This window comes from Aphelocoma coerulescens, chromosome 15, assembly GCF_041296385.1.
Source record: "Aphelocoma coerulescens isolate FSJ_1873_10779 chromosome 15, UR_Acoe_1.0, whole genome shotgun sequence".
Classification (NCBI taxonomy): domain Eukaryota; kingdom Metazoa; phylum Chordata; class Aves; order Passeriformes; family Corvidae; genus Aphelocoma; species Aphelocoma coerulescens.
The window spans coordinates 10,496,738-10,519,725 of record NC_091029.1 but is presented as its reverse complement, the minus strand read 5'-3'; the positions used below and the strand labels follow the sequence as shown (position 1 = coordinate 10,519,725).

Genomic DNA, 22,988 nt, shown 5'->3' with positions numbered 1-22,988 from the left:
CACAGGCCAAACTTAAAACTGCCAGTTCAGTGCTGCTCCCACACACTCCAGTGAGAGAACAGACTGCCTGATGCTTGTTCCCTGCAGCCCAAACTGCATTTGCAGTGGAAAACACACATTTCCTTAATGAAGGGGTTTGATGCAACTACACGAGTAAGGGCATTGCAACCTTGACTCAGACACCTGCAACCACCAAAACAGAAAAGCTCACAGAGGGCAGATGAGCTGCCTGTGGGGCAGGGTGAGTCAGTGCCTTAGTGGGTCTAATGTGGTGGTGCTGAGCCCCACGGGATGGTGCTGAACCCCACTGGGCCCTGGCTGCACTTTGAGAGAGGGAGAGACACCCCTCATGTGCTGGTTCACCTGCATTCACTGCAGGACTCAGTAAATGGATCCAGTTTCTCTGGAGACCATGGAGATAACCTCACTTAAACCTGCTAACATTTTTCTACCACCACAAATTTGTACATATAAAATTGGATTGGAAGCCCTTGCATATAAATCCCAGGTTTACAAAGAAAATTTCAATGTGGGGATTGCTTCACTTTTGTGGAAAGAAAAAGAAAATGGAAATTGTTTTATTGCTAATAATGATTATTTTAATGTTTTGGTATTAAGTAGGAGCCCCACTAAAAATCTTTATTAATACAGTGATACATTGTGCAAGACAGACTAAAAAAACAGCTCACGCGAAAAGTGCTTACAGTCTAACCTCCATCTGTGAGAGGAATCTCATGATATGCCTTATCCATTACCCAGATTTCTTAAGCACCTCCTCTACCCCAGCTATCATCTCCTGTGTTTGTTTGTTCTGCATTTCCCTGCAGCTCTGTCCTGAGGGAAACTGTAGTTTTATATTCTTGATTAACAAGTAGGACTCTAATGTCTCTCTGTAAAGCCATGTATCTCAGGCTTTAATGTTTCTCATTAATGACATATATCTCACCCACACTGACATTTCCTGCAGTTGTCATTGCAATTGTTCCTTCAGCAAACCATTTCTTAATAAATGCAGAGAAACTTGCCTGCAGCTACCAAACACAACCACCTCCTCAGAAATTCATGGGTATTTCTGAAGTTCAGTGTAAGCACTTGGAAGATTGTTAAATGGTTCCATTCTGTCAGCACAAAACTGTCCAATACTCAAAGAACTACTGCAAAAGCTGCAGATACTGAACACAGTTCTGTAAATTAATTACTTACTGTGGCCCCAAGACCATTCAAAATTTCTTCAGATTTCTAGCACACAAACAAAGTTGTGAACTGTATCTCTCCTAATTGGAATGCTAAAATCTAGGAGTCAGGAGTTACTCCTGAGATATTCTAGAGTGACAAAAGTATTACATTATCCAGTTTCAATATTTCTGGGGGCAGTATATTCTTCTGAGGTTGCCTTAGAGTTTGCAAAAGCAAAGGGTTGCTTGCAGTTATGCTACTTTTGCTCTGAATGAGATTGAGCAGGTTACTACACTGTATGAATATGAAAAATATATACATTTCAAGTGAGGTAAATGCTCGAGGTGTTTTGTTTTTATTTTTTTTTTAATTTCTACAAGGAAATCTGAGTCCTACCAAGCAGTATTTGAAAATTTATTTTAAGTCATCCTGTGCTGTTTGCTATAGACATGGTTCAGAGTCCTGTTATTAACAGATCACCAGCTGTGGAAGACTCCAACAGCAATGTTCTATCTGCTGACAAGAGTGTAAGTAGAAAGTGCCCCAGGGAGAGTGAAACTAAGAAAACAGACCACTGGGGACCTACCAAAACATCTTGCTTCATTTAAACAAAAAAAAAAACCAAAACAAAACCAACCCAACCAACCAACCAAAATAACCCCCAAACCAAACACAAACAAAAAAAGGCAAGAGTTGCAGAAATAGTGAGGTCTGCAAAAGATGGTGTAAATGTCTGATAGATTTGCTTCACAAAAGGAATAAAGTTTGCAGCTGACTTGATCATACCCAGTAAATATGGGTCAGAGATTTCTATCAGAGGTCACTGAATTGAAAAGACACAACTGAAAACAGACAAGTGAACAGGATAGATGATCAAGTGTCATTTACAAGCTATGGAACTCCTTCCTTCAGCATGGGTGGGCTTCACTCTCAGTAAAGGGCATATTACTGAAACAGCTACCCCAGGTAATATCCCAGTATTCTTTCAGTAATACCACATACTATTGAAAGGGCTATTCCCAACAAGAGCTTGTTTCAAAGAGACAGTCTGTTGCAGAGATTATTGGTTAACGTCAGCATTTCTGTGATCCAGGCTGGGGCAAGTAATAAAATGGCTTTTGGGGCCCATATATCAACTATTGAAAGGCGTTTTACAGGAGCTGGTGGACACATTACAATGCCTTGGAGACTGAGCATACTTTAAGGAACAAGTTTTTTACCCAGGATCACCTGCTGATGCCACACAGAATCACAGAAATAAATTGGAAAAGACCTCTGAGATCATCGAGTCCAACACCACCGTGTAAACCAGACCACGGCACTCAGTGTCATGTCCAGTCTTTCCTTAAACACATCCAGGGACAGTGACTCCACCACCTCCCTGGGCAGCTCCTTCCAGTGTCTAATCACACTTTCTGTGAAGAAATTCCTCCTAATGTCCAACCTAACCCTCCCCTGGCGCAGCAGACGAGTCGCACGGGAGCCAGGACTGAAGCTTTGCATACACAGCCCAAATCTACGTGATCATCCCAAAACATGCGCCTTGTGCTCCCGTTACCTCCCCGCATCCCGCCGGTCGCCATGGGAATGGACGCGGCGCGAGGCATCCCGGGCCGCAAGACAACGCTGCAGTAAAGGCTTGCCGGGCGCCGCGCCGCAGCCAATGGGCGCTCGGGGGACGGTGACGATAGCCAATGGCTGGGGGCCGGCGCGCAGGGGGCGGGGTTGAGGCGCTGCGAGGCACGCACGGACCAGAGCGCAGCGCCGTTCGCTCCGCACCGCGCCGATACCGCAGCGCCCTAACGGTGAGGGACGGGGCGCGCACGGCTCCGAGACTCAACCATTCCGGTACCCGGGGATCCCGCGTGTCCTGGCGGCTCCGCCGTGCCTGGGCTCTTCCCCGGCCGCCGCCTCCGATTTTTCCGCATCCCCGGCAGCTGCCGGCGGGACGCTGCAGCCACGCGGGGCTCCGAGCCCTTGGCCGCGCGTGCCGGGCTTTCTTCGCTTCCCTCAGAGGAGGGAAGGGCCGTCGGGGCCGGGCGATGGAGCGCCCGCGCTCTCTCGCGGAGCTCCCGGCCGGAGCGGGAGTGGGGAGGGCGGAGATTGCGGCGGTGCTTGTGTCGCTGCCGGCCGGAGAGCGAGTGCTTAACGTGAGCCGGCGTTTGAGCCGCCGCTGCTCGGGCTGTGCCCGTGCCCAGCGCACTCGGCCGACGCTGCCCGGCCACGGCGGTGGCACCGCGCGGCGCCCGAGAGCGCGCTGGGAATGACGATACCTTTGGGGCTGCTTGGCAGGTGGTTCTGGCAGGCGCTTCTGCAACTTTGAATTTCCTCCTTCTTTTCTCCAAGCAGGCAATCATGAGTGATCGAAAGGCAGTGATCAAAAATGCAGACATGTCAGAGGAAATGCAGCAAGACTCCGTAGAATGTGCTACTCAGGCCTTGGAGAAATACAACATTGAGAAGGACATCGCTGCTCACATAAAGAAGGTAGATGTTGGCTTGTAATGTACTCGTGAAAAATCAACTGGGGAGAACGCTGGTAGGCAAGTAGCTCCAGAGAAACGAGTTCTAGAGGCACTAGATAATCAAGTTAGACTTTCTCTCTTTCTGTTCCTTTCCCCACCTTTATGTGGACCTTTCTAGGTCCTTCTGCTTTTCTCCTGTAGTGCCTTTGTCCGGACTAACTAACTGTCCCATTGTCCCGGTGAGCATAGTGGCAGCTGACTGTCCCTGTGACTGATGAGCTGGTACAAGACATAGGCTCTGTGCAGCCTAAAGAGTGGTGGTTTGCCAACCATGTAATAAGTGCGTTTGGTTTTTTCCCTTTCCCACCACGTGTAAGACAAGCTGTTCATGCTAACGCTGAACAGATGGTTCATAGCTTACAGTTCGTCACATTTTCTCTCTTCACTCCTACTGAGAGCCTGACTGAGCTGCAAGTAACTGAAGGGTTTGGTTGAGCAGAACAGAAACTCCCATGTCCTCACAAAAATATCTTCAGCTGACAACTCTTAGGTACTGCAGTAGAAATCCACTGACTGCATGGGTTTGCTCACTGTAGACCTGTAAACAGGAGTTTATTTATAAGTTGTAGCAGGCTCCTGACAACAGTGTGTCACAGCATCATCTGATGACCAGGTGTCAAGGATGTGGCAGAGAATTTGCCATCAAGTGTCCTTTCAACATCCTTATTGCAAAAAACAGCTAATGAAGCCAAAATACCAGTTTTGTTGGAGATTCTGAACAAGCAGTGAAGTTCTTAGAAGTTATGGTTTGAGATCATGGCCTGACTTTAGGGGAAAAGTTACTTCCCCAACCATATGTTTTAAGCTTATTCCTGCTGTTTTTGGAAGCGCTTTTTTTTTATATGACTAAGCAGCAAATGAGTTATAAAGTGACAGATGATCCTTGTACTTAAGAGCATATGCTGCTCCTTAATTGCCTTCTTCCCAAAGTGAGACTTGTTAACAAGTGACAAATCATTGCCAAAAAAACCCTCCAACTGTTAGACAATATTAGTATAATTACCATGAAAATGCTGAGTTTCTCTCTTCTGTAGGAATTTGACAAGAAATACAATCCCACTTGGCACTGCATCGTGGGAAGGAACTTTGGCAGCTACGTGACTCATGAGACCAAGCACTTCATCTACTTCTACCTCGGCCAAGTTGCTATTCTTCTTTTCAAGTCTGGCTAGAACTGTGGACTGTTACTGAAACTTGCACCTGGGTACAGGACTGCACACTGACTCCCACCTTCAGCCTTCCTGATCTTCAGGTCTTTTGTTGTATCGTTAATGGTCAGGGATTTTGCTGTAGCAGCTGGTATTTTCGTTGTGGCTATAGAAAAAAGCAAAAATGTCTTCCTTGTATTTATTTTATTTCAAAAGACAGCTTCTTTGCTAATAAAACTGTTGGAACAAGTTTATCCCTTTGCCCTCTTGCATTACCCTCTTTATTGCCTTGTGAATGAAGGATGAACATCCCCACCTCTGTTCCCAAATCCATCCTTTCTTAGCAAACCTTCTTACAAGACTGATTTAAGTGGAAAAATGTTGATGCAGAGCCCTTTTATTTCATAAGACATTCCATTTGCCTTTGAAAGAAGTAGAGGAGTCATGGGAAAAAATCCTTAAACTCCACATAACAAAGATAATAACAGCTACATAGAAGTCCATAGTTACTTCATAAATCCAAGTTACTTTTCGCAAGTATAATATCCTCCTTAAAGCTTAGTAAAAAGAAAGGCATCGTATTTGAAGACTAATCTGTCTATTTCTGTATCCACACCCACTGCCAACTTGCTTCACTTGTTAGCACTGCTCAGTTTTGGCCATGTCTTTTACATTGCACTTGAAGGGAAATGCAAGTGTAAGAAACGCCATTGGAGTCACTCCACAGGTTTCTTGGTGGCGATAGGTAACTTGTATTCTTCTGAGTTTGGCTGGTGAGCAAGTATCTGCTGCACAAGTTCTTGGAACTCTTCTTGATGCCATTAAAATTCCACAGCTTTCATAACCTTCATGAAAATTATACTTTTGGAGTTTTGCTACACAGACTCACAGTTTGAAACCTGAGTGAATGGCAACAATGCCAAAGTTTAAATTCTCATAATCCACTTTGAAAAAGCCTACGTCTTCTATCATTGCCTTCAGCTCCTCCTGAAAAATAAGTGCCATAATTATTAACAACCTGAAGGCCTGTAAACCAGCTGGCCACAAGATTATGCTGGAATTGTGTTTTGTGTGTTAATGAATTTGGGGAAATACTACCTTACCTGAGGGGGGAACTGTCGGATGCTCTCCACAAGATACTGGTAAGACTTCCAGTCACCAGCAATAACCTCACCCAGGACAGGGATAACCTGGAAACTGTAGAGATCATAGAGCCTGCAGAGAGAGACAACAAATACAGATCAATAGAAACAAATTTTAAACCCTCTCCAACATGAGCTGGTCTCTGTGCCACTATGCTATGCAGCCTGTAGCTGATTTTAAAAGTGCACCAAGATGTAGCCTCAAAGTGTCTCCATGTTCCTACCTGGAAAGAAGAGGGTTGCTGACATGACTGAATTCAAGGCAGAGAAATCTTCCTCCTGGTTTCAGCACACGATAGGCCTCTTGAAGTGCCTGAGACAAAGCAGATGAGATAAGTTTGCTTCTATAGAACAGCACCTGCCTATTATCATGCCATGTGATATTATCATGCAACTCTGATGAACTGAGGGGAATTAAGAGTATCCTGACTGGCAATCTGCAATATTTAATGTAGAGAAGGATCTCAAGACAAGTAAAAAAAAAAAAACAAACCAAAAACAATATGACACAAACCCAAAGCACAAATACTCTTGCTGCTACATAAATAGACTTTTACAAGGCTTTGTGTCAAAACTGTGATGTCGGGTTTGCAATTTTTCTTTTCTTTCCCTACTCCCAGCTGATGAAAGTTTGTTGGCAGAGCTCTTCTAATTACATACCAAACAGAAAAGGGAGAAGGTGACTCACCTACAAGAAACTGAAAAAAGGGCATGATAGGGTTTTTTTAATCAAAAGAAAGGATTTTACTGTGAGGCACACCCAAAGGTTCAAAGAAGGAATGATACTGGGTTTCGGATGAGCAATGTACAAGAACAGGAAGGAAGGAGAAGGAAGAAGAAAATCTTTGGCTACTTTGAAAATTCCATCCTGCATTGAAATAGAATACCTAACAAGAATCTGGACAAAGTTCTGTTTAAAACTGTATATTCTTTCATACAAGAGCAGAGCAGAATTGTATTCCAGAACCTCTGAAGTCTGTACATCTGCTTGACTTCAACTGTCCCGTTCCTACAGGATAAAATATAAACACTACACAGGAGCTCTGCTGCCAGACTGCTGTATGCACGAAGGCAAAGAGCCTTTGCTTTGGAAGGGTGCAGACAAAGCACAAGGAGAAGCCATCCACATTAATTTCAAATGCATATGGTTCAAGGTGGTTTGGATCCAAATGCTACACCTTCCACAGGAGCTCTGCCAAGGTTGTAACACACTCCTCCAAAACAGACAACTAGCATATCCAGTCAGGTGTCACCCCCACAGCCAGTCCTTCTCAAAGGACAGAAATAGTTTATAGGGTAAGACTTATCCTAATTAAAACCATACTTGTTCTTTATAGTGAGCTCTGCCACCAGCCAGTGTAAAGACACTGAGCAGAAGTGGGCTGAACAGGTTAGTTCACCAGCAGTGGGGGCAGCAGCCTCCTTCCCACTCTGCTCTGGCAGTTCTGTTGGTTCAGGGAGGGAAACAGAAGGGGACAGGAAGCATTGGACCCACTGTCAGTGGGATATAGATCAGGTGCTTCAGGAAGATTTGAGATATACAGACTACTGCACTGTGCATATGCATATCCAGCCATGCCATTGGTCAGGAGAAGGTGGGGAATGACTGTAGCATCCAGCCCTTTGCCTTAGGAAGAGACTGTGTGGCTTGCCAAGCTGTAAGGATTGGGTGCAACTGGTATAAATCAACGTTTTTATGACAAAGGTGGGGCAGTTGATTGCATTCTCTATTCAAAGAAGTTGCATACTACATGCCACTTATTTTAAATGTTTCAGGAGTAGACTAGGACCTTCCTTTATCCAAAGGAGTTCCTACTTTGCTTCCTTTGTAGAATAAAAAATCATAAGGACCATATGTCAGGATACATTCTAGTAACTTACCAAATCAATACGAGTTACATTTCTTATTCCAAAGGCAATTGTGTAAACATCAAACTTATCATTATCAAAGGGCAACTCTTCGGCATTCCCAAGTACCCAGGACAAGCCTGTAGTAAAAGACAAGTCCCAGAATTGAACTCAGACTGCTCCAGAAAGGCTAGAACTTACCCATTCTAGAAGGAATTCATTAGTTTTAAAGTGATATTTAAACCAAATGTTTCCATTTTGCACTTTTGTTGGAGGAAAGACACCTTGACCTATACTCACAAATCTTTCAAGACAGAGTAGTTAATTCTGCAGATCAGCCAAAACACTGTTCCGCATAAACACATAGTATGTATGTGCCAGAAAGATTTTACCCAAAACTTGCATTATGTTTGAAAGCATTGTTGGCTGCTGTCCTGGGTTGAGGTGTATTCTATTACCATCCTCATGAGCTGTGGAAATCAGGTGGGGAAGCGTTTCCTTGCCTCCTCCCCCCAGACTATCTTGCTGTTAATGGCCCATCATTGTCCTGCTGCATGACTCAGAGATAACTCCCTCCGGACTATCTTCTGTTAATGAGCCTAATCAACACTTGGCCTCATGACTCATTACCCTATTGTGAGATGCCCCACCCAGAGGGAGGAACCAAGCATCCCATCATGGATATAAACTGGGACTCTAAACACCAGAGACTGGCTTTCCACTGGATTTCCAGAGGACAGGAGCCCCACAGCCACCACTGGACTTTCTGAGAAGAGCAGACCCCTTCTACTACAGGATCACTACTTCAGAGGACTGCTACACCACCCTGCCTAACAGGGACTCAGGTTGTATCTTGACTCTGTCGGTGTTTTCTTCTACTTTCTTTTCCTTTTCTTTAATTTCCATTAAATTGTTATTCTGACTTGGTGCCTCCCACTGGTTTGTTTTCAAACTAGCACATAATTTGGCACCCAACGTGAGGCAGGCTGCTGAGAAAAGTCAGAATTACAATTTTGTATTGTACAAGCCACCTACTCACTATGATGCTCAACATGCTTACATGGGTCTTGTACCTAGCTCTTTATATTTTTCCGCACATGGGGAACTATCTGCCGATTGTAATGCTCCTGTGTAGACCAGGGTATGGTATAAAATTTACTTTATTAGTGTATTATGCCTACTGCATGATAACCTCCGAGACAATGAACATAATTCGGAATATATACTCAACTTTGTCTGCTTGTCCTACTTTAGGCTGCTACATCTGGGGCCTCAACAATCATACCCAGCCCCTGGGGGGAGGATTAAACAATGTTTTTTCCCAGCCTTTCAGCCCGGACACAGCAGTTTTTGAAAATATTGAGTTCCCTGTGGATGTTAAGGATGGCATAATCTTCTTGTCAGTTCTTTTCTCTTTTTTCTCCATGACCTGCACTGTGTACACCATGCTTAGGATCAGAGCTATGGCACAGCATCCTCAGGATGAGAGGAAAGAAAGGAGCTGAGCAACAAGCACAATGTCTACACAGATTGTCGCAAAGAAAAAAGGAACCAAAAGCAAAGTGACAGCATCCATGTCCACGCAGACTGTCACAGAGGAGAAAGAACCCAGACCCAAGACCACAGCGTCCATGTCCACACAGACTGTCACAGAGGAGAAAGAACCCAGACCCAAGACCACAGTGTCCATGTCCACGCAGACTGTCACAGAGGAGAAAGAACCCAGACCCAAGACCACAGCGTCCATGTCCACGCAGACTGTCACAGAGGAGAAAGAACCCAGACGCAAGACAACAGTGTCCATTTCTACGCAGACTGTCACAGAGGAGGAAAAAACCAAAGGAGCTGTAAGCATCTCCACACAAACTGTCACTGAACCAGAACAGCCTAAACCGATTGCAGTTGCCCCTGTTCAGAAGAATAAATCAAAAAGCAAAGCAGTCCGCACAGTGACTGACGAGGATGCAACAGGATCTTCGCACCCAGCAGAAGAGGCAGAGCCAGAGATCATCACTCGGTCGCTATCCCTGGGTGAGCTGCGCGACCTGCGGAGGGAATTCACCCGCCAGACGAATGAGTCCATCCTGACCTGGCTGCTCCGCATTTGGGACGCTGCAGCCAATGACACCATTCTGGACGGAAGTGAGGCCAGGCAGCTGGGATCTCTGTCCCGGGATGTGGTCATTGACCAGGGGATTGGGAGAACCCAAGAAATTCTCAGCCTCTGGCGGCGACTGCTCATAAGTGTAAGGGACAGGTACCTTTGTAAAGAAGACCTCCAGGTGCACCAAGGGAAATGGAGCACAATGGAACAAGGTATCCGGTGCCTGAGGGAATTGGCTGTGTTGGAGATCATTTTCTCAGAAGACGAGAGATTTCCTAAGAGCCCAGATGGTGTCCAGTGCACATCACAGATGTGGTTGAGGTTCGCACGCCTTGGACCAGAGATGTACTCCCGTTACCTGGCAACGCTGCAATGGAGGGAAGGTGAGGACAGGGTGGGCGTTTTGGTGAACAAGCTGAGGATTTATGAGGACACCGTCACAGCCCCGTTTCGCACCCATGTCTCATCTGTGCAAACAAGGCTGGCTGAGCAAGTCCAGAGCTTGATTGAAGAAGGCCATCAGAAATTGAAAAAGGAACTTAAGGAAGAGATTTATCAGATCTCGCCAGAACCAACAAAAGTCTCTGCCATTAGGAGCCGGCATCCCCCAACCAGGGAGAGAGGATACACCCCACGAGGTAATATCTGGTTTTTCCTTCAGGAACATGGAGAAGACATGAGTAAGTGGCATGGAAAACCCACCTCCTCTGTAGCAGCCTGGGTACGTGAACTAAAAAGAGGGACAACTACCACAAGAAGCGCATCTAGAGTCAACATTGCTCCGGTCTCTTGCACACAGAACTCCAGACGGTATAGGAATGATAATACGACCGATCCTCTTGAAGGGACCTCAGGAACGTATTCACCAGAAGGGAGCAACATGCAACATGACCAGGAATAGAGGGGCCCTGCCTCTAGCCAGGTAGAGGAAAGGGATAATCGGGTCTTTTGGACTGTGTGGATCTGATGGCCTGGCACATCTGACCCACAAAAATACACGGCTTTGGTTGACACTGGCGCTCAATGTACTCTGATGCCATCAAGGTATGTGGGAACAGAACCCATTTCTATTTCTGGGGTGACAGGAGGATCCCAGCAGCTGACTGTACTGGAAGCTGAAGTGAGTTTAACTGGGAACGAGTGGCAGAAACACCCCATCATGACTGGCCCAGAGGCCCTGTGCATTCTCGGCACAGAATATCTCAGAAATGGATATTTCAAGGACCCAAAAGGACATCGTTGGGCTTTTGGGATAGCTCCTGTGGAGACAGAAGATATCAGACAACTGAGTACATTGCCTGGCCTCTCAGATGACCCCTTTGCTGTGGGACTGCTAAGAGTTGAAGAACAACAGGTACCAATCGCCACAGCAACAGTGCACCATCGGCAATACCGCACTGACAGAGACTCTGTGGTTCCCATCCATGAGATGATTCGCAAATTGGAGAGCCAAGGGGTGGTCAGCAAGGCCTGTTCACCTTTCAACAGCCCTATATGGCCAGTGCGTAAGTCCAATGGAGAATGGAGACTGACAGTGGACTACCGTGGCCTGAATGAGGTCACGCCACCATTGAGTGCTGCTGTGCCGGACATGTTGGAACTTCAGTACGAGCTGGAGTCCAAAGCAGCGAAGTGGTACTCCACTATTGACATTGCCAACGCCTTCTTCTCCATTCCTTTGGCAGCAGAATGCAGGCCCCAGTTTGCTTTCACCTGGAAGGGTGTGCAATACACCTGGAACCGACTGCCCCAGGGGTGGAAGCACAGTCCCACCATTTGCCATGGACTGATCCAGACTGCACTGGAAATGGGTGAGGCTCCAGAACATCTGCAATACATCGATGACATCATCGTGTGGGGAAACACAGCAAAGGAAGTATTTGAGAAAGGAGAGAAAATCATCCAGATCCTCCTGGAAGCTGGCTTTGCCATCAAAAGGAGCAAAGTCAAGGGACCTCCCCGAGAGATCCAGTTCCTGGGAGTAAAGTGGCAAGATGGACGACGTCAGATTCCCACCGAGGTCATCAACAAGATCACTGCGATGTCTCCACTGACCAGCAAGAAGGAAACACAAGCTTTCCTAGGCGCCATAGGTTTTTGGAGAATGCACATTCCTGAGTACAGCCAGATCGTGAGCCCTCTCTACCTGGTTACCCGCAAGAAGAACGATTTCCACTGGGGCCCCGAACAGCAGCAAGCCTTCGCCCAGATCAAGCAGGAAATCGCTCACGTGGTAACCCTTGGCCCAGTCAGGACAGGACCAGAGGTGAAGAACGTGCTCTACTCTGCAGCCGGGAACAATGGCCTGTCCTGGAGCCTCTGGCAGAAGGTGCCTGGTGAGACTCGGGGCCGACCCCTGGGATTCTGGAGCCGAAGCTACAGAGGATCTGAAGCCAACTACACTCCCACAGAGAAGGAAATCTTGGCCGCCTGTGAAGGAGTCCAAGCTGCCTCAGAGGTAATTGGCACAGAGGCACAACTCCTCCTGGCACCCCGACTACCGGTGCTGGGTTGGATGTTCAAGGGAAAGGTTCCTTCCACGCATCACGCCACCAACACCACATGGAGCAAATGGATTGCTCTCATCACACAGCGTGCCCGTATTGGAAACCCGAATCGCCCTGGGATTCTGGAAATTATAACAAACTGGCCTGAAGGTGAGACTTTTGGATTATCTTCTGAAGAAGAGGAAGAGCAAGTGACTCATGCTGAGGAAGCCCCACCATATAATGAGCTACCGGAGACTGAAAGACATTATGCTTTCTTCACTGATGGTTCCTGCCGAATCATAGGCGCTAACCGGAAGTGGAAAGCTGCAGTATGGAGCCCCACACGACAAGTTGCACAAGCTACCAAGGGACAAGGTGGATCGAGTCAGGTTGCAGAGCTTAAAGCTGTCCAGCTGGCTTTGGATATTGCTGAATGAGAGAAGTAGCCGAGGCTCTATCTCTACACCGACTCGTGGATGGTAGCTAATGCTCTGTGGGGATGGCTGGATCGCTGGAGAAAAGCCAACTGGCAGCGCAGAGGGAAACCCATCTGGGCCGCTGAGATCTAGCAGGACATCGCCGCCCGAGTAGAGAAGCTGACTGTGAAGGTTCGACACGTGGATGCGCATGTACCCAAGAGTCGGGCTAATGAAGAACATCGCAACAACGAGCAGGTGGACCGAGCTGCCAAGGTGAAAGTATCACAGGTGGATCTAGACTGGCAGCACAAGGGAGAATTATTCCTGGCTCGTTGGGCCCATGATGCCTCTGGTCATCAGGGGAGAGATGCAACATACCAATGGGCCCGTTACTGAGGAGTGGACCTTACCATGGACAGCATCTCACAGGTCATCCACAGTTGTGAGACCTGTGCTGCAATCAAACAAGCCAAGCGGGTGAAGCCTCTCTGGTATGGCGGACGATGGTCAAAGTACAGGTATGGGGAAGCCTGGCAAGTTGATTACATCACCCTTCCCCAAACCCGCCAAGGCAAGCGCTACGTGTTGATCATGGTTGAAGCAACCACTGGATGGCTGGAGACCTACCCTGTGCCTCATGCTACAGCCCAGAACACCATCTTGGGCCTGGAAAAGCAAGTCCTGTGGAGACATGGCACCCCTGACAGGATCGAGTCAGACAACGGGACTCATTTTAAGAACAGCCTCATCAACACCTGGGCCAGAGAACACGGTATTGAATGGATATATCACATTCCTTATCATGCACCAGCTGCTGGAAAAGTTGAACGCTGCAATGGACTACTTAAAACTACCCTAAAGGCACTTGGTGGGGGGACCTTCAAAAATTGCGAAGTGAACTTAGCAAAGGCCACCTGGATGGTCAATACCCAAGGATCCATCAATCGAGCTGGTCCTGCCAAGTCTGAACCCTTGCACACAGTGGATGGAGATGGAGTCCCTGTGGTACAACTGAGAGGTATTTTAGGAAAGACTGTCTGGATTAATACCACCTCAGGGAAAGGCAAACCCATCCGTGGGATTGTCTTTGCTCAAGGACCTGGGTGCACTTGGTGGGTAATGCAGAAAGATGGGGAAACCCGTTGTGTACCACAAGGAGACCTAATCTTAGGTGAGAACGGTGTGTAGGGTTTCATTGTATATGTCTGTATATATATATGTATGTATATATGTATGTATATATATATATGTATGTGTGTTTAGAGTTTAAAAAGGTCTTGATTTGGGATGATGTGGATGGTAATAGAATAAGGGGTGGATAATGTCCTGGGTTGAGGTGTATTCTATTACCATCCTCATGAGCTGTGGAAATCAGGTGGGGAAGCGTTTCCTTGCCTCCTCCCCCCAGACTATCTTGCTGTTAATGGCCCATCATTGTCCTGCTGCATGACTCAGAGATAACTCCCTCCGGACCATCTTCTGTTAATGAGCCTAATCAACACTTGGCCTCATGACTCATTACCCTATTGTGAGATGCTCCACCCAGAGGGAGGAACCAAGCATCCCATCATGGATATAAACTGGGACTCTAAACACCAGAGACTGGCTTTCCACTGGATTTCCAGAGGACAGGAGCCCCACAGCCACCACTGGACTTTCTGAGAAGAGCAGACCCCTTCTACTACAGGATCACTACTTCAGAGGACTGCTACACCACCCTGCCTAACAGGGACTCAGGTTGTATCTTGACTCTGTCGGTGTTTTCTTCTACTTTCTTTTCCTTTTCTTTAATTTCCATTAAATTGTTATTCTGACTTGGTGCCTCCCACTGGTTTGTTTTCAAACTAGCACAGCTGCCATTTGTTTGTGGCAAAGTTGTAAAAAGAAAATCTCTGCTCAAAGTGTAACTACAGACAACTACTGATGTTTTGCCATGCAACACTGACCAAAACACTTAATACATTTTGCTAGAAAGCTTCCAGAGTCTGAGGAACATGAAAAGTCACACTCCCTCCATAAGGACTATCAGTATGTGATGCAGTTGCAGCTGTGTTGCTTCCCAGTCTCCAAAGAATCAAGACCACGCCTATCTGTGGAGCATGGATGTCCAGGTTACTGATAAGCCCACCACTCATGTAGACAAAATGCACAATCACTGACTGTGTAACTCATGTTCCTTCTCCCCATGCACAGTTCCCACTCTTGGTGAATGCACACAGGGAAACAGCGAAAAAACCTCTGCCACTTACAATTTCTTGCTATCAGGAATGTTACTGCCATGGTATAATGCATTACTTACCTTCAGAGTAGCCAAGATGCTGTGCTTTCTGCTTCCCAACTTTTAACATTTCTCTGTTGATGTCACAGACCACCACTTGGGAATCTCCTAGTGAGTTAAATTTGTCTTTCTGGTAACTCTCAAAAATTTCCTGCCATGACAGATTCTGACGGTGCTTGAGCTTCCTCTGGAGCTGGCGTTCTCGTACAGAGCGAACATAGTTAATGAATCGAAAGGCAATATCACCTGCAATTGTTTAAAAGGAAAGAAACAGATTTTGGAATGTTTTCTAACTCCAGGAAGTTGAAACATAAGGCTTTGAACATCCAACTGAGTTAATATTTCTTTTTAGTCATATATATTTATAAAAACACCCTCTCAGACACACTGCATAGACACAGAAAGAGTGTGTGCACATGTATATAAGGGAACTTACTAAAATCAAAGAGTCCATGACTTTCTACAAATTCACTCAGTGTTCCACAACATATCATTGCAGTACTATAACACTCTCAGGCCCTTAAAGCAAGATACTAAAAACCACAAAAATATTAGCTCTCAACCCTTCTCTGGGAAAGTCAAGTAGAGTCAAGTAGATGCTTCACTAGTTTTAAAGACAGGGAGCTAAGGGGGGGGGGGGAACCCCAACAGGCAACATAATTCTGAGCAGACTCAAACAGCTGAAAAACAGTGTGGCATTGTCATGTGGAACTCACCAAAATTATTTACCTGTTCCTCCAGCAACATCTAGGAGAAGTGTTCCTGGGGAAGGGTTCATTTTATGCATGAGGATATCTTTCCATACCCGATGAATTCCTAAAGTCATTGAATCATTCATGACATCGTATTTCTTGGCCACACTTTCAAAGACCTGATAAACTGCAAAGAAAGGACATGGGAATGAGATGCAATTTACTTAAAAATGCTCATGTCAAAGTAAAATGTGTCCTTCATTGCCTTGTAGAAGTCTGTCGCTACGTGGAACTGAAAAATACCACACGAAAACTCATTACAAAATAATATGACTGAATCCTACTGAGCCTGTTGCCTGACAAAGGTCTCTGGAGAAACACAGCCTTCCCGAGCTGAGGGGAGTAACAGTGATATTGACTCCCCATAATGCCTCAAACAAGGCCCAGCCCCAAACACGTCCCCAGCACCCTGGAGAACGATCACCGGCTGCCCGGGACCCCAGCTCGACTCCAGGCCCAGCCTCCCCTCTCCCGCCGCCCCCCTCACTTTTCTCCCTCCTCTCCTCCTCCGTCACGGTCTGGAAACCGAAGTGCATCTCCGGCCCCGTGGCCAAACCGCGGCGCGCCCGCAGTCTCCCGGCGGGCCGGGAGAGCAGCGCCCAGCAGCGGCACCGCCACAGCCGCACCGCCGCCATCTTCGGGGCACCGGCGGGGCGGGGGCGGCGCGGGCCGGCGCGGGGCGGGAGCCGCGCTCCGGCGAGTGTCTGCTCCTACCGGGGACGTACCGGGAAGCGTTTTCCGCAGCCCCACGGGACGCCAGTTCTGCCGGACACGGTCACCGAACCCCCCTCGGTCCCACCGCTGCTTCACGGCACGACGGAACCTGTGCTGCGAGGACTAACATGACAGGGAAAAAAAACCCCAAAACCCAAACCCAACACAATCCTCACGGTGTACTTGACTAATTTCGTAAATAGTTTTCTTTAACTTTTCTTTATTTTCTTTAACTTTATTTAGTTTTTCTTTTGTTTTCTAATTTTGGAGTTTCCTTCACTTAAAGTGAAGCCTCGTGGGGAGCAGGAGGGAGAGTTTGTGGGTTCTGATGAATTGCAAGGAGTGAAAGGTGCCTTGATTCCTGTCAAGAGCATTAGGACACATTAGAAACCTTTTCTACCCTTTCCCTCCCCCCCCCAAACCTGCCCTGTTTATCACTTTATTTGAATCATTCAGGAGTTCTGCCAACTTGTAGATACAAAGAAGTGATTTAACCCATTCTCAGGAGAGATGACATCATGCTGTTAAGATCAGCCCAGGGACTGCATTCCCAGGGCATGAGCTGGGGTCCCTCACCAGGATCTTCCTGCCATATTGAGACTTTTAGCACCGTCATCAGACCACACCATGATTTCCCCCTATTTTTCTCATATAATATTTTTAAATTCTATGTTCCTTGCAGCAGGATGCCCTCCAAAGCATCATATTTGATTTTGTTGGGTATTTTTCTCAGCCTCGGCTGTAGTGACAGATGATCTTTGCCTACCAGAGCAGTGACTGGGAGAGTCCCTCTCACACTGTAGTCACAGACACTGCACAGACACCAGTGACGAGCTGCATGCACAGAGTCACAGAATGGGGGAGGCTGGAAGGGACCACTGTGGGTCATATGGTCCAACCTCCCTGCTCCAGCAGGGTCATCCCAGAGCACATGGCACAGGATTGTGTCCAGGCGGTTCTGGAATATCTCCAGAGGGAGATTCCACAACCTCTTTGGGCAACCTATTCCAGTGCACAGTCACCTGCAAAGTGAAGTTCTTCCTCATGCTCAGGTGGAACTTCCTGTGCATCAGTTTCTGCTCGTTGTCTGCCTCGTGTCCTATTTCTCAGCACCACCGAGAAGAACCTGGTCCACCCTCTCACACCTACCCTTTAGGTATTTATATACATTAATAAGGTCCCCTGTCAGCCATCTCTTCTCAAAGCTGAACAGGCCCAGCTTCCTCAGGCTTCCCTCATAAGAGAGATGCTCTGGTCCCTCAATCATCCTTGTTGCCCTCCACTGGACCCGCTCCAGGTGCTCCATGTCTCTCTTGTGCTGAGGAGCCCAGAATTGGACACAGCACTCCAGAGACACCTGACAAGGGCTGAGGGGCAGGATCATCTCCCTGACCTGCTGGCAATGCTCTTCCTAATGCTCCCCAGGATTCCATTGGCTTTCTTGGCCCCCAAGGCAGACTGCTGGCTCTGTGCCCCACAGCTGGCTCAGGGACAGCATGTTGTCCACCAGGACCCCAAGTTCCATCTCCACAGTGCTGCTTTCCAGCCAGTCAGCCCCCAACCTGTACCGGTGCTCGGGGTTATTCCTTCCCCTCCCTCCTTCCTGCGTTCAAGCAGCTCTGCCGTGAAGCAAGAAAGAAAGCGACAGGGAAGGGCTGAGCACGGCCTGAGAGCCACCAGTCCTGGCCTGCCCTGCGCTGGCCCGGCGGGGCTCCGGGGTTGCGCCAAGGCCGTGCCCCGCCGCGCATCACCGCGACCGCCGGTCGCTGTGGTAACGGCCGCAAGGCATGCCGGGCTGAAAGAAATTGCTGCGGCAAAACCCCGCAAGAACGCCGGACCGGGGCCAATAAGATCTCGGAGTGATGGTGGCCGTGACCAATGGCTGGACGCCGGGGCTGAGGGGGCGGGGCTGGGGGCGCTCGGAGGCGCCGGCGGTCCGCGCGGGTCGGTTAAACAGCCGCGGCGCCGGAGCCGAGTGTGTGGGTTCTTCCGCACTGTCGCGCACCCTCAGTGGCTCTGCATCCGCACCGCGCCGATACCGCGGCGCCCGCTCAACGGTGAGGGTAAGGCGTTGATGGCCTTGAACGTTGGGCAGGGACAGCTGCCGAGAGGGGCCGGGTCCGTTTCGGGTACCGGGACGTCTGGGACTGGGCAGCCCCGTGCCTGGGCTCTTCCCCGGCCGCCGCCTCCGATTTTTCCGCATCCCCGGCAGCTGCCGGCGGGACGCTGCAGCCACGCGGGGCTCCGAGCCCTTGGCCGCGCGTGCCGGGCTTTCTTCGCTTCCCTCAGAGGAGGGAAGGGCCGTCGGGGCCGGGCGATGGAGCGCCCGCGCTCTCTCGCGGAGCTCCCGGCCGGAGCGGGAGTGGGGAGGGCGGAGATTGCGGCGGTGCTTGTGTCGCTGCCGGCCGGAGAGCGAGTGCTTAACGTGAGCCGGCGTTTGAGCCGCCGCTGCTCGGGCTGTGCCCGTGCCCAGCGCACTCGGCCGACGCTGCCCGGCCACGGCGGTGGCACCGCGCGGCGCCCGAGAGCGCGCTGGGAATGACGATACCTTTGGGGCTGCTTGGCAGGTGGTTCTGGCAGGCGCTTCTGCAACTTTGAATTTCCTCCTTCTTTTCTCCAAGCAGGCAATCATGAGTGATCGAAAGGCAGTGATCAAAAATGCGGACATGTCAGAGGAAATGCAGCAAGATGCTGTGGAATGTGCTACTCAGGCCTTGGAGAAATACAACATTGAGAAGGACATCGCTGCTCACATAAAGAAGGTAGATGTTGGCTTGTAATGTACTCATGATATCTCTATGCGCATGAAAAATCAATTGGGGAGAACGCTGCTAGGCAAGTAGCTCTAGAAAAACAAGTTCTAGACACACTAGATAATCAAGTTAGACTTTCTCTTTAGGCTGGTGTCCATGTGTTCCTTTCCCCACCCTTTATGTGGACCTTTCTAGGTTCTGCTTTTTTCTTGCAGTACGTTCAGTTTAAGGCCTTTTTTGCCACTGTCCCTTTGTCCACGTGAGGACAGAGTGGCAGCTGACTGTCCCTGTGACTGATGAGCTGTTACAAAACACAGGGACTCTGTTGAGCTCTCCTGTGGCTTTTGTCTGACAGGAACCCTGTTCTCCTTGGTTTCAATTGTATTTAACTTAATCTTGAGGATCTCTTTACAATTCTTGCCAGCTGGATCAAAAATAGCAGGGAAAAGCAGTTTTCTGCAATTCTCTGTAATCACACCTCTTCTTATGTAGTGATACAAGCACAAAAGAAAAAAAAATCTGGTGGCACTGATTATCTGTTCTTTGCAACATCTATGTCATCCTTTATGTAGGATTAACAATAAATCAGAAAGATCTAGTTCAGATTATATTTCCTGCTTTGTCAGATTGGGAGAACGGAGAAATCAAAGTGCATTAGTAGAAGTTATACTGATCTGAGTGGAAGAGCTGTTGAAATGTTAAGGCCACTTGGACTGAAACTGTCTAGATTTAACTGCTTGGCATGAGGAGCTAAAGTGATAAAGCTTTAGGCCGCAAGCTGAGAATTTTCACATAGATACGTTAACTTTTACCTAGCACTGTGAAAAAGGGCCTCAAGACCTAGTTCAGGCTGAAAAATAAGGAAGCTATAACTGTCAGCAGAAGCCACAGTAAGAGATAATAAAGACTGTCCAGAGACAATGAAAAGACCCAATAAAGAACAAGAAGTCCCCAGACCCTAATGTTCTTATTGGTCTGAACCGTGAATGGTGGGGAGCTGAGATTGGGAGGGTGTAATTGTGTGCCAATTTCTTTGTTGAGGTCCTTCTGGAGGTACCCAGCTTGAGCTGTTCTACCGCTGTACCACTCAAAGCCTGAGGCTCTGCTCCAGGACACCTGGGGTGGAGATAACTTTAAAATACAGGATGCCTGGGGTGGAGAAGCTTCTCTACCATGAGAAGTAATTCAGCTATGCAGAATGATTGCTTCTGCTAAAGAAATACTTGTTTGCTATGACCACAATACAGAAAGGCTTTTTTCTCCAGATGCAGAAAGTACCTAAGAAAGTTAAAAAGAAAGTTTAATACTTTTCAGATATTCTTTGCAGCAACTACTGAGAATTTATAGAGGATTTGTTTGAAAATATGTAAAACACAACTGCTAAGATGTGTTGATCATACTGGTGTTACAGAGCATGTGGCAGAGAATTTTCTGTTTAGCAGCTGTGCTGCTGATAAACAATGAAGTCTAAATTATGGCTCTGTGGGTACAAAACTAATGGTGAATCTTTTACTTGAGGATTGTATTCAGTCATGTTATGAGTTATGGGGGATTAAAGACGGCTTTCAACAAAAGTAATGTTTTAAACTTGCTACTGCTTAGTTGGGAAGCACTGTGGGGTTTTTGTGTGTCTGACTAAGCAGCAGGTGAACAGTAAGATGTAAATAAGATAATTCTAGTACTTAAGAGCATCTGTTCTTCCTCTGATTGCCTTGCTCAGAAAGTGAATACCTATTAGAAGAGTTCTTAATTTGTAGTGATCTGTTTTGCAGGAGTTTGACAAGAAATACAATCCCACTTGGCACTGCATCGTGGGAAGGAACTTTGGCAGCTACGTGACTCATGAGACCAAGCACTTCATCTACTTCTACCTCGGCCAAGTTGCTATTCTTCTTTTCAAGTCTGGTTAGAACCATGGACTGTTACTGAAACTTGCATCCAGTTACGGGACTCTCTGACTAGTTACTGCAGCCTTCCTGAGGACACAGGCCTTGATCTTCAAGGGCAATGGCAGGGATTATGTTGTAACAGATGACATTACATTGTGGATATAAAAAGGAAAAGTACCAAAAAAGTCTTCCTTGTATTTATTTTTTTTCAGAAGGCTCATCCCTTGCTACTAGAGCTGTTGGAGCAGTTTTGCTTTTGAGAGTTTTATAGCCATCTACTGTATTTCCCAATTACTGCTAGTGCTATGCAAGTACTGACAGTGTTTAGTTCTTTATGTTCCAAACTTCTCTTACTCCTCTGATTTTACTTTTATAAAATAATTTTCCCCCTCTTGTTATGCTGGATGTGCTCTCCCAAAACCTGAGCTGTTTCTTTTTCTGTTGTCTCTGGAGAAATGTGCTGGAGAATAAAAGCTGAGTTCTACCCCAGCCAGGTTGTTATTTCTGGCTGATTTGTAATGTTGTGGTGACGGTGGATGACTCAGTCCAAGTGAGCTGTGGGGAGTGCTGTCTCAGGGCATATGCTGCCTAAGAGGGTATGCCAGGCTCGAGGTGTTCCTGTCATAGCCGATTACTATGAGTTCCCACTGTGCCTGGGGGTCCCCTGGGATCAGCTCCATCCGGATCTGGCCATGGCTGCGGGCGACTCATCACCATTACCAGGCATCAGTCGTGGTCCTGGGCATGGAGTAGAGCCACCCCCACTGCGGGCCGGCAGCGAAGGGCAACAGCTGCACTCTGCCTGGGCTGGTACGGGGGAGGGGGAGCCCCAGAGCCATGAGAGCCTGATGTGGGCACTGGGGATCTGCAGTGCCTGTGTCACGGGCTGCCGGCCGGAGAGCAGGTGCTTAACATGAGTTTGAGCCACCTCTGCTTGGGCTGTGCCCAGGGCTGTGCCAGTGCCTGGCACACCTGGCCCGTGCTGCCCAACCACAGTGGTGGCATTGTGTGGCGCTGAGGGCATGCTGGGAATGGTGATACCTGTGGGGCTGCTTAGCAGGTGATTCTGGCAGGGGGCTGCTCCTGCAACTAAGCCCTCTTCGTTCCTTGATACAGACATCCATGTATGATCAAGCAGCTATGGTAGAGGTTACAGATGTGTCCAAAGAGATGCAGCAGCAGTCTCTGCAGTGTCCATTTGGGCTGTGGAGAAATCATAGCCATTATAAAGATGGTAAATGTTTGTTATATCCTTTCATTGAACACTATCCACACCAGACATCAAGCGGGATAGGTGCTACAACGCTTCAGAAAAGTAAAATACCGTGTTCACAAGATACTTTGGACTTTTCCTGGGGCCTGGTGTCACCTGTTAAAGAAATCTCTTCTGAACTCTGGAATACCTGAATGCTGAGCTAAATACATAAGTCAGTAACCCAAAGCAGCACCGAGGAGCACTGTGGTTAGACAGGCTTGTCCTCTGTCAGGGACAAGTAGGAGCTACAGCAGCCCTTGGCCTGGGTTGAAGACCATCTGTCTATCCCTCCTGGTCTATCACCTCCTGGTGATTTGCTGCAGGCAAGGAAAATATGTGGAGCCTTGAAGATAAGCCCAGTCTCCTCTGTGTTTTTCCACTAACCACATACTCTGCTGATAGCAGACTCTCCGATAGTTTTTTGAGAAAAAACTCAGAAACTCTCCCCAGTGTGGGCTCAAAGCTTCTTGACGAACTGGAGAGTACCCAGCCAGGC

The 22,988-nt window shown here is 47.9% G+C and overlaps 3 protein-coding genes across 5 annotated transcripts; 2 read left to right on the top strand and 1 right to left on the bottom strand.

The window, feature by feature from the left end:
- Positions 1 to 2,855: 2,855 nt before the first annotated feature.
- On the top strand, positions 2,856 to 5,103 carry LOC138119469 (dynein light chain 1, cytoplasmic-like). Its single transcript, XM_069031360.1, has 3 exons — positions 2,856 to 2,981; positions 3,526 to 3,663; positions 4,736 to 5,103. Exons 1-3 carry the CDS (start codon positions 2,871 to 2,873, stop codon positions 4,871 to 4,873), a joined length of 387 nt encoding a protein of 128 aa, XP_068887461.1. The 5' UTR covers positions 2,856 to 2,870; the 3' UTR covers positions 4,874 to 5,103.
- On the bottom strand, positions 5,035 to 16,533 carry COQ5 (coenzyme Q5, methyltransferase). Its single transcript, XM_069031358.1, has 7 exons — positions 16,369 to 16,533; positions 15,859 to 16,008; positions 15,151 to 15,375; positions 7,873 to 7,979; positions 6,216 to 6,304; positions 5,953 to 6,064; positions 5,035 to 5,836 (listed from the first exon to the last, which is right to left on the bottom strand). The coding sequence occupies exons 1-7, from the start codon at positions 16,514 to 16,516 to the stop codon at positions 5,735 to 5,737; spliced, it is 933 nt and encodes a 310-aa protein (XP_068887459.1). The 5' UTR covers positions 16,517 to 16,533; the 3' UTR covers positions 5,035 to 5,734.
- A 1,974-nt stretch (positions 16,534 to 18,507) lies between these two features.
- Positions 18,508 to 21,726, top strand: LOC138119367 (dynein light chain 1, cytoplasmic). 3 transcript variants are annotated; one of them, XM_069031139.1, is made up of 3 exons: positions 18,508 to 18,652; positions 19,220 to 19,357; positions 21,121 to 21,726. In XM_069031139.1, the coding sequence occupies exons 2-3, from the start codon at positions 19,226 to 19,228 to the stop codon at positions 21,256 to 21,258; spliced, it is 270 nt and encodes an 89-aa protein (XP_068887240.1). In that variant the 5' UTR covers positions 18,508 to 18,652; positions 19,220 to 19,225; the 3' UTR covers positions 21,259 to 21,726. The 3 variants fall into 3 exon arrangements, with proteins under 3 accessions (XP_068887240.1, XP_068887239.1, XP_068887238.1); XM_069031138.1 differs by having other exon boundaries at positions 18,508 to 18,658; positions 19,217 to 19,357; XM_069031137.1 differs by having other exon boundaries at positions 18,576 to 18,658.
- The last annotated feature ends 1,262 nt before the right edge of the window (positions 21,727 to 22,988 follow it).

Coding starts and splice junctions, on each gene's coding strand:
- LOC138119469 (XM_069031360.1), top strand. CDS start 2,871: ATGGCTGGGGGCCGGCGCGCAGGGGGCGGGGTTGAGGCGCTGCGAGGC. Junction 2,982..3,525: donor GATACCGCAGCGCCCTAACG/GTGAGGGACGGG, acceptor TTCTCCAAGCAG/GCAATCATGAGTGATCGAAA. Junction 3,664..4,735: donor TCGCTGCTCACATAAAGAAG/GTAGATGTTGGC, acceptor TCTCTTCTGTAG/GAATTTGACAAGAAATACAA.
- COQ5 (XM_069031358.1), bottom strand. CDS start 16,516: ATGGCGGCGGTGCGGCTGTGGCGGTGCCGCTGCTGGGCGCTGCTCTCC. Junction 16,009..16,368: donor GGAGGAGAGGAGGGAGAAAA/GTGAGGGGGGCG, acceptor CTTTCTTTGCAG/TTTATCAGGTCTTTGAAAGT. Junction 7,980..15,150: donor GCATCTTGGCTACTCTGAAG/GTAAGTAATGCA, acceptor CTTTTACTACAG/GCTTGTCCTGGGTACTTGGG.
- LOC138119367 (XM_069031139.1), top strand. CDS start 19,226: ATGAGTGATCGAAAGGCAGTGATCAAAAATGCGGACATGTCAGAGGAA. Junction 19,358..21,120: donor TCGCTGCTCACATAAAGAAG/GTAGATGTTGGC, acceptor TCTGTTTTGCAG/GAGTTTGACAAGAAATACAA.